Source organism: Lactuca saligna, chromosome 5 (genome assembly GCF_052625555.1).
Source record: "Lactuca saligna cultivar CGN05327 chromosome 5, ASM5262555v1, whole genome shotgun sequence".
Taxonomy (NCBI): Eukaryota; Viridiplantae; Streptophyta; class Magnoliopsida; order Asterales; family Asteraceae; genus Lactuca; species Lactuca saligna.
Genome location: NC_136421.1, coordinates 268,314,048 through 268,324,675, shown reverse-complemented (window position 1 = coordinate 268,324,675; position 10,628 = coordinate 268,314,048). Strand labels below are relative to the sequence as shown.

General features: G+C 35.1%; 1 protein-coding gene and 1 pseudogene across 5 annotated transcripts; one reads left to right on the top strand and one right to left on the bottom strand.

The window, feature by feature from the left end:
• Positions 1 to 4,775: 4,775 nt before the first annotated feature.
• Positions 4,776 to 6,593, top strand: LOC144998126 (protein PHOSPHATE STARVATION RESPONSE 3-like). The gene is made up of 6 exons (XM_078957942.1): positions 4,776 to 5,060; positions 5,178 to 5,254; positions 5,379 to 5,418; positions 5,493 to 5,550; positions 5,639 to 5,708; positions 6,104 to 6,593. The coding sequence occupies exons 1-6, from the start codon at positions 4,952 to 4,954 to the stop codon at positions 6,530 to 6,532; spliced, it is 783 nt and encodes a 260-aa protein (XP_078814068.1). The 5' UTR covers positions 4,776 to 4,951; the 3' UTR covers positions 6,533 to 6,593.
• A 954-nt stretch (positions 6,594 to 7,547) lies between these two features.
• Positions 7,548 to 10,192, bottom strand: LOC145047753 (pentatricopeptide repeat-containing protein At5g66520 pseudogene; annotated as a pseudogene). 4 transcript variants are annotated; one of them, XR_013682390.1, is made up of 2 exons: positions 9,957 to 10,192; positions 7,548 to 9,589 (listed from the first exon to the last, which is right to left on the bottom strand). The product of XR_013682390.1 is annotated as a pentatricopeptide repeat-containing protein At5g66520 pseudogene, transcript variant X1 (transcript). The 4 variants fall into 4 exon arrangements; XR_013682391.1 differs by having other exon boundaries at positions 7,548 to 9,643; positions 10,033 to 10,192; XR_013682395.1 differs by having other exon boundaries at positions 7,548 to 9,637; positions 10,033 to 10,192.
• Between the last annotated feature and the right edge of the window lie 436 nt (positions 10,193 to 10,628).

The following is a 10,628-nucleotide window of genomic DNA, read 5'->3' as shown; positions in this document are numbered from 1 at the left end:
GAGTTTGAGATAGGATGGGGAGTCGGTGATAGAGATCACCCGCATGTTCAAAAAGAGGGTGATGTTCTGCCTAAAGTTTCTTCCGAGCAGGCTCAGATGACCCGTTATCTGAGCATGCTCAAGACTGACATCCGTCAATTTGTGTCTACCCAACGATGTGATACTCTGTTGGAGTTGCAGGAGGCCGCTAGGCGGCATGAGTTGGAGATTGAGCTGCAATTGGGGGAGCACCGGAAGGCCCCAGCACTGCCGCAGCCAGCACCAAAGCGGTCTAAGACTGCTAATTTTAGGACTGGGGGTCAGCAGAGTCGCACTTGTGGGAAGTGCGGCAAGGGTCATTATGGGATTTGTTGAGCCGGTAGTGGATGCTACAGGTGTGGCAAGGAGGGAAATTATGCGAAGGATTATCGCCAGGCCTTCCCGATTCCGAGTTTGAGGTTATGTTATCACTGTGATCAGGTTGGCCACTTGAAGCCCAACTATCCGTTGCTTGCCACTAAGTCGGCGTAAGTTCCCACGCCGACTACATTGAGGATTTCTGATGGGAGGCCAGTTAAGGCGGAGCCTTCGAAGGCTCAAGGGCGTGCCTTCCGGTTTACAGCAGAGGAGGCCAGGGCAGCACAGGATGTGGTTGCTGGTATGTTCCTATCCTTTATCTCATTTATTATATTTGTTTTATGCTTATCCCTTGTACATGTGATTAGGTACATTTTTAGTGGCCACCCTAGCTTCACTTAGCTTAGAGTCAATAGAGTCAAAAGAACTGAAATTATCATAATATCACGAATTGCCACCCTTACTTAATTTGGGTGAGACCTGAATGATGTGACTCGGATATTACCCAATAAAGGTGCAAAGCTTACATAAGTACTAGAACACCACAATATGCACCACTTCCAACTGAAAAACAAATTTTAGCAAACTATGTTGAGAGAAGTTATACATAATTGACATATATCCAAATATTATTTAATCGGTTACTTAATTATGGGGAAAAGAATTTGATCTTTATAGTTTTATAGACTATGTTGAGTCAAACCCTATGATTTGATAGGTCAAAGGAAACTTATATACTTCAAACTACTTTGATGTTTATTGTCTCTTTGTGTGTTCGTATTGGTGGACTTAATGCATGCTTTTAAAGAGATAACAACGTTAGTTATGACTTTTGCACAACAAGTTGAGATGCTGATACTTTTTAATTAAGATCAACTATTACTCAAGTCATGATGGAGTTTCCATGTTTCAATAGAAGATTCCTTGATTTTTATGGATTGTATAACATCTCAAAAATCACAACAAATTTTAACTTTTCGAAAACAACAATTCAATCCATATTGTTTACAAAAAACATTGTTTCAAAAGTGTTTCTCAAAAATCAGAGTGTCCCAAAAATCCAAATAACATAAACCGAAGGATGTGCACGATCATGCCTTCGCCTTGCCACGATCCTTAGAAGTACCTGAAAAAAAAAACTAAAATTGTAAGCCAATGCTTAGTGAGTTCCCCCAAAGTATCACCACATAATATAACAAAAAACAACATGCATATAGAACCTTCAGTATGATTGGACCGGCTCACCGGGCCTTCATCCTATCTGGATCGCTCTTTGGGCCTTCAGCCTGACTGGATTGCCTCGTAGGACTTCAGTCTATCTGGACCGCCCTGGGTATCTTGGTCTTCAGTATCAGCTGGTCCGCCTCAACCTAGTAAACCATAGCATATCGATATATAACACTAACAATCAATAACATCAAACACAGGTAGTCCTATAGACCTACCAGTCTAATCACATAACCAGAAACCACATATCTCCGCATAACAACATACGACAATCCAATATATATAATCAAATGGGCCAACCTTGGTGCCTTTGATCCATAAGTACAACGAGGAAAACTCACCTCTCGGTCCGAATATAGTCTGGATAAATCTCTTCTCCGACAACCGGCTCTACCCGACTCCTAATAATCAAAACATTTCCCATTCTAGATTAATAAAAATTTTACAAAATATCCATGGTCAAAATCAGTCAAAATCAACAAATCAACCAAGTCAACCCAGTTGAGTCAGCTCAGCCAAGTCAACTCAATCCTCATACACAATCCGTACTTCGGATGTACATGGAGCGTACCGCTGTCCGAGGATTCGGGGCTCAAACTGCGTACACCCATCATACCAATTAGTACGCCCAACGTACGCAACTGATTCTCCACTTAATGAGTTAAGATCTTATTACTTAAGCTATCACAACCAAATTGCAAATTCAAGTCCCAAATATCATCCTTGACCATAAAGTTTCCAAGTTTATGGTCTTGTATCGCCAATAAATACTAAATGCTAAAACCCCTCCCACTTAACCCATTAAGACAATCAAACACATGCATGGAAAAGGATTAAGAGCCAAGACCCTATTTTTATGATTCTAAACCCCTCAAAACATCTGAAAGGACAACTAGAATGGACTAGAACAAGCCATACTCCAAAAAGGTTAAGACTTGGGAGAAAATGCTCATGAATCAAGGACTTAGCAAGATCTAAAGCAATATAAGTCATGTTTGAAACTTTATACCTCTTGGAGGTTGCTAGAGAGGTGAAGATCCTAGATCCAAGGCTCCTTCAAGCTTCCAAGATTGTTCTACTTTCTTCTTTCTCCTTCAAGGCCACCAAAAACACATACAAAGGTCAAGAATGCTCAAACAAGTGGCTAGGGTTTTCTAAAATTGAATGGAGGTGTTGGACGCTAATAAGAGATGAGGTTGGAGGCCATAAATATGTTTAAATAGGAACCAAACCCTAAGTTTAGGGTTTGAGAACCTCGCACGTAAGCGTTGCGTACGCGATGTACGCCTTGCGTACTAAACCCTCGCATGTACTCCCTACGTGCACAGCGTACGCCCAGTGTACTAGAGTTCGGTATGAATTACAAAAATATCACTATGGGCCATTTTGTAAGTTTTCTCATACACAAGGCTAAATACCATAAACCTTCATACATAAAGGTTAAATTTGAAAATACCTCATCATCAGGATGTTATAGATTGCATTTAACGTACCTCGTATTTATGTAATGCTAGGGTTTTGTTTATTGTAATGTCTTATGTTTTTACATAGAGTCGATAATTTTCTAATTGAATTTTATGTGAGGGTGTGTTCTTAATCAAAGTATGTTCTATGATTAGCTCTTGTAAATAAAATTGTTATTCATCAATAAAGAATTAGTTTCGAAGTATTATATATTGTTCTTTAACATTATTGTTGTTTGATTGCTTAGTTTGGGACAACAACTAAAGGTGTGTATATATTACAAACACAAGTTTTTGGGAAAACATGTGGTTCAAGGACTCGACTCTTAAAAGTCAATTTCCTTGACTTAATATTTCGGAAATAAATAAGTTGGTGTTGGTTAAAAATCATTATATTTTGAAGTTTTGCCTTCATGTATGTACAAAACACCTCATAGGGGAGTTGAAACTAGTGAATGAGAAATTTGAGATGTATTATTGATTTTACTTTCTTTTCTATTCAGAAAGATAGTTGGAGTTGCTAGTTGGGAGTTGGAGCCAATATGTCTTTTATCTATCACATCACACTTTTTGAAAATACAATTAGTTTTTTTACCCGAACATCATTTTTATAACATAATAATCAAAGTTTAGCAAAATATTTACATAAGTAAAGTGTAACAAAAGTGAAAAACAATTCGTATCAACCGAGTGCAAGTGTTATTGCATACTGTACACATATCAAAATACAAATACAAGTTACATAAGCAAAAATAAAGGGCAGCACGTCCTTGCAACTCCCTATCCTTATGATCACACTATCCCTTTACCCATATCATCCCTATGATTACCTAAATACATAAGAGATAATCATAAGCTTTAAAGCTTAGTGAGAACATACACAAACAATAAGCAACCCTAAAAAAAACGCAATATAAATACATGTGTTAGCGAGACCATATATCGACTAACTAACTTGCGGTAGGTAATCTTAACATAATCATAGCCGAAGGCATTCATCCTCTTCAGAAATATCGTTCTTAATAATGGACTAGGTATTGCTATTAAGACCATGTGTTCAAATTTCTTATTTGGCATCATCCTTGGATGCATACATGAAATCCCCAACATAACTATCGTCAGGGTCATATTTTAATTTCTCCCCGACATCGTCTTCGGGTCATATTTTGTTTCGCTGTCATAATTATCTCCCCATAATAAGCATGTGGTCATATTTTAATGAGACCTGAAATGTGTGTATTAACCTTCGTATAATAAGAACGAGATGTATTATGCCTTTCAAAAAAAAATGTATAGACGCGTAAGACGCACTTTAATTAATTAGATAAAAGAAAAAAACCAAACCATATATAATCGTTCTCGTGGACTTTTTCATCTTCCGGAAATATGTGAACTTCGGGTGACACCATTAGTGAGATTAAGCAAAATTTTGTTAACTTTTTAATGTATCTATGGAATTTGCTATGCAATAATACTCGAGCATTTTCAAAAAACAACAGTTTTGGGTTATTATGGAGAAACTCCCAAAAGGCCAAAACTGCTATTATAAACCCGAAGAAACAGTCAACCTTTTCTTGGTAAGTACTTTGCTTTTTCCTAAAATAGAAAGAAGTTCAACAGCTACATTTCACAAAAAAAGAGACTGCAGTACAAAAATCAAAATTTTATTACGATTTATTTTTTACGTGTTCATTCAGTTGACTGAACCTCTTCTCATATCCTATATTCATTGGGCAACTCGCCTGTTGATGTAAACCAAGATATCGAGTTTCAAAAATTTCGGACTCTCCCAACCTTGTGCTTAGTTTAATCCGAACCCTTTACCTTATGCAGACATTATATAGCATCTTCTTCCATAGCCCACATCGCCTCAATATCTCCCTATTAATTACGACTCCAAACCACTGGTCCTTGGCTAGTGGAACATGGGTTCAACTCGATCCGATCATGGCTCCGGGAAAGAGCGGCTGAAGTGGACTCAAGAACTCCATGATTTGTTTGAAAAAGCAGTTAATCAGCTTGGAGGACCTGATAGTAAGTCAATACGAAGTTTCAGTAGAAAAGAATGAATTTTGGAGAAGCTTTTTTAGTTTTGATGAACATTTATTACGTATAACGTATAACGTACCCTTGTTTTTCTATGATTTTTAGGGGCAACTCCAAAGGGTATATTAAAGGCCATGGGGATAGATGGACTTACTATCTACCATGTTAAAAGCCACTTACAGGTAAATTAAATTAAATACCACTTTTATATACATTGTTTGTATACAAATGAATTGTTTTGTTTACACTAAGTATCCCAAAAATTAAACTATTACTTGGCTTATGTCGTTTTATTTTGTTTTGTAGAAATATAGAATGTCGAAATTTGTTCCCGAAACATCCAGACGTAAGCTTTGTGATTATTACTATAATTTAATTTCTTGGACTTAATTACTAATTTAGAGTTTATGTAATAAACAGGAGACAAGTTTGAGAAAAGAAGCATATCGGAAATATTTCCAAACTTTAGCGTAACATCGTGAGTTGTATATTAATTGTATAACAAGTTTGTTTGTAGTCTTGTTAATTCATAAGGAAACGAGTTTAAAATATATATTATTTTGTAGTGGTGCTCAGTTAAACGAAGCATTACAAATGCAAATGGAAGTTCAAAGGAGATTAAGTGATCAACTTGAGGTACTCTTTTCCCCAATAGAATTTTCTTTTATATGATAAGAACGCCAAAGAAAAGAATCAAATACTTTTGTCTCTGATAAATATCTAAATAGAGGTGTTAATTTATAAATTATCAAAATTAAAACAAGGATCAATATACTAGCATAGATTCCTTTAATTGGATTTAAGAAACATCAAGGTTCTTGGTGGCGATTATTTGGAAAATAAACACTCAAAAAGAATAGTTTAGGTTCGAATTCAATATACATCAAATTTTGTTATTAAAAAAAAAAAAGTTACCACCCATTTACGTGGAAATAAGTACGGGATTTTTTATTGTTTCAAACATGTGAAATATACAATACCCAAGCTAATAATGAAACATTTGTGAGTTATTATCGGATTTTATGTAACAGGTTCAGAAGAACTTGAAGCTGAAGATTGAAGCACAATCGAAATTTCTTGAGAAACTCAGCCAAGAACACAAAAGCCCGATGCCAAATATTACCAAAATCAACAAGGTCATGATCATGTCTCCTACATCCCTACCTTCTCTTTGTGATGTGTCTGAATCGATCATGAAGGATTTGGAATCCGATTCTGAAGTGGACACAAACGAGATGAGACATAAACAATCAAAGAGGAGTAGGATTGATGATGAAGATGATCTTATGGCACATACTCAAAGATTGAAACCTACTTCACTAAATAACATTCATAACAATATTCACCTTCCAAAAGGAGGCAATGTCGCATTTCCTTCTCAAGACAATATCTTTCCATGGGGTTCAGCCTTTTGCCATTCGCCACTCATTCCAACTTGGTTCAATTCTTTTGCTAATTAGAGCAATATTGTTCGTTTGCTCCAGAGTTTTGTTCATGTTGGATTTGTATTGTACTTTAAATAAGCCATATATATATGTTCATCTTTCATAAATAATCAAGAAATTCAACAAGTATTTTAATATTACTTACGGATTAGCCGTTATGTTCTACTTATTTCTTGACGGGTTTCTTGAGAATAGGTGTATGTAAAACTATACAATTCTAATCACTATTCTAAAATATAGAGGAAATACCTTTGTTTGTCCTTTAAGTCGCAACAACATTAAATGTGTTTTATGGCTTCCTCTCGAATTGATGTAAATAAAAATAAAATGCAACATATTTAAGGGTTAATCTCATAGAAACAGAAATTGTATTTTTTTTATTTTTTTCCAAAAAAACCTTCAACTTTGTCTTTTTTTTTTTTCCAAAAAAAACATTCAACCTTTTAACTGCTTCCAAATAAACCTTCAATTTTTTTAGTTTTTCTCGATAAAAACTCACATTTTACAATTTTTTTGGAAAAAATGACTAAAATGATCATATTAGAAAAAATATAAAAAAATACAAGGTTTTTTCAGACAAAAAATAAATTAGAGGTTTAATCCGAAAAATCCACAAAATATAAAATATTTTATGAGATTAACCAAATATTCTCTTATAATTACATAAAACAAAAGGAAACATCATTCAAAAAACCTAACAAATTTAAATTACATAGAAGACAAGAAAACATTGTCGGATCTAACATTAATTAAACTAATTATTTTTTTGTTTTTATAGGGCATAATGTGAGTTTTTTATCTAAAGGTCACTGAACTGGTTATTATAGGTTAACAGAGACTAAAATAGCAGGTCCTATTCTAGTTTAGGGACTCATAAGGCTCGACAAAAGCTTTATGGACTCAACAGGTAAACCCTAGGAAGTTTGTAGGATATTTGTGTCATTTTCCCATTACAAAACATACAATTTATTATAAACCATTACAAAACATACAATTTATCATGTTTGTTTATCAAAAACACAATGGATCAAAGAAAACACACCATGTAAAGTTGAATCTTTTTTATATATTCAAATACACATTGCACATTTAATTGATTAAAATAGGGTAACCAAATTACATACATTAATTACCAATAATTTTTGCAAGAACACACACCATTTTTAAAGCAATGAAACCGACTTCGATCCCTAACAACAATCTCCCTGTCAACTATCTCTGATATCATCTTCAAAGCAACATGACAATCTTCACAAACACGTAAATTCTTCATCACCCTAATTGGCATCCCATATCCCGTTTTCATCAACCCAAACACAACCGCTAACTTTTCACTATGCCCTAATAAAAATCTAACCTTTTCACTCTCTTCAATATCAAGAAGAACAACCGAAGTATTTGGCACATACCCTCTTTTCTTCATTTCTTCCAATAACTCCTTCCATCTTTCTTGAATTGCATCATTTTCAGGATGAGTCTCATCTCCGGCCACAAACTCATGGACTTTTCCATTTATGGAAATTGAACTCGACCCTGGTGTTTTCTTCACTCCATTATCTCTCATCATCTTTCTCACTCTTGCCACCTCATCCCACCTTTTAGCTTCTGCATAAATGTTGGATAAAACAACATAGTATCCATCATTGAGTGGATCTAGTTCCAAAAGGTGTTTGATTGCTTCTTCCGCCATTTCTATGTTCTTGTGGACCCTACAACCACCTAACAAAGCTCCCCACACTACCCCGTTTGGTTTAATTGGCATATTTTTTATAAATTCATGAGCTTCTTTGAGTAAACCCGCTCTACTATAAAGATCAACCATGCAACCATAGTGTTCGATACTTGGAATTATTTTATAATCTTTAGTCATGTTAGTGAAAAGTTGAAGACCTTTTTTTACCATACCCATGTGGCTACAAGCATGTAAAAGTCCAATAAATGTGACCCCATTTGGTTTAATTTGTGATTGGATCATTTGGGAATATAATTTGAAAGCTTCTTCACCTTTTCCATTAATGGCTAAACCTTGGATCATGGCTGACCATGATACGATTGTTTTCTTTTTCATGTTGTTGAAAATAGTAAGAGCTGATTCTAGACATCCACATTTGATGTACATGTCTATTAAAGTGTTGCAAATGTGAATATTTGTTGTGAATCCTTTTTTGTTTAAAGAATCATGAATCTTTTTTCCTAAATCAAGTGCACCTATATCTGCACATGCTGCAAGAACAGCTACTAAAGTGACCTCGTTAGGAGATAACATTTTGTCTTCCATTTGGGTGAAAAGATCGATTGCTTCTTTGGGTTTTCCACATTGTACAAATCCCATGATCATTGATGTCCATGACCTCACGTTTCTCTCTGGCATTCTAGAAAAGAAACCATAGGCTTCATCTACGTTTCCCTTTTTCACCAACTGTGTAATCATTATGTTCCATGTGACAACATCTCGTTCAGACATTTTATCGAACAGTAAGCAGGCGTTATCAATTTCGCCAGAGACTGCGTATAAATGAACCATACTGTTCTGTAAAAACAAGTTTGATTGAAACCCTAGTTTCTCAATGAACCCATGGATAATCCTCCCGTATAATCCATACGAAAGTTTCGTACAAGCTTTTAGAAGGAAAGAAAAAGTAAAGGCATCCAGAGGAACATCGTGTTTGCATAATTGATAAAATAACCGAATCGCATCATTAGGTGAATCACTCTCGGCAAAAGCTTTCAGACATGAATTCCATATAACAGTCTCGGGCTTGTTAGAGAGCTGAATGATTTTTTGAGCGTAGGGGAAGGTGGGAGTTAGGGCACAAACAGAGGCAACACGGGAAATTGGTAGGATAGAGGGAGAGGTGTTGGTTTTGATGATTTGGGCGTGGATTTGTTTGAGCTCAAATGGTGATTTGAAAGCGTAGAGAATATCATTGTCGAGGGTTTGTGGTGTGGGTTTTAGAGAATTCGTTTGGTGGGCTTCAGGAACAGGTAACGAAGTTGAAGAGAGTACATATCCAGACATTTGATCTTCTGCTTGAAGTTTTAATCGCTGTTAGTCATCAGAGATTGGTGCTCCTATCGAGAGATCAAGGAGAAGGATATTATAGTTATTTCCTTCAATGTCTGCAACTTTTGTACATATTTCAAATACATAAGTTATAAAAAGATGGAGTAGATGTGTTATGTGGCAGAATAACTTTGAAATGTTCTGCCTTAGTTCGTTGAAGGTGAAATTGAGTAGAATAAGGCAATAAGCAATTGATGATGAGAATGAGATATGAATCAACAGGGTATGACTTATGCTGTTCTCTTTAAACAACTGAAGAAACAACCAGTTAAGACATATGAGGAAAAATAACAAACACCTGGCGTGCGTGTTATCCATATCCCAAAACAAAGAGTAAATGGTAAAAAAAAAAACATGAGGAAAGATAACAAACACCTGGTATGCAGGAAGAACATCAGACCAACAGGAACAGAAGCAACCATTTAGAGCCTTGGAGGGAACTGTTACTGACCTGAAAGGTGTTGGTGTTGCCGACGATGGGTTGCTGCGTATGCGAAGCGACTGTTGAGTGGTGTGTAATAGAAAGGGATGGGAGCCGTAGAAAGAGGTAAATGGCGAATGGCGAATGGCGATGAAAAAAAAAAAGAGGTTCGTTCAACTGCGAGGTGAACGGAAACCAGGAAGCTAAAATGTAATAATTTGTATATAAGCGGAAGATTATAAGTGTTAATTTGGATTAATAAAGTTTTAATTTTGTCTATATTAGGTTTTTAAGAGTTTTTTTTTTTTTTTTTAATGAATATTACATAAATGGTAATAATGTTTTAATTTTGTCTACATTAGGTACTTAAGGTTTTTTTTTTTTTTTTTTTTTTGCATATTAAACAAGCATGGTTGTTATAACTGTTTAAAGACGAGCCATAAGGTTTTAATTTTGTCCACATTAAATCCCTATTTTTAATATTTTTACAATTTATATTAGTATTTAGTTAGATTGTTTCATCTTTTCATTTTTAATCGTCAATGTGCCACAACCACGGTTACAATTGAAATATTACATAAAAATTATTTGTCATTTTTACAAAAAAAAAAAAAAAAAAAAAAAAA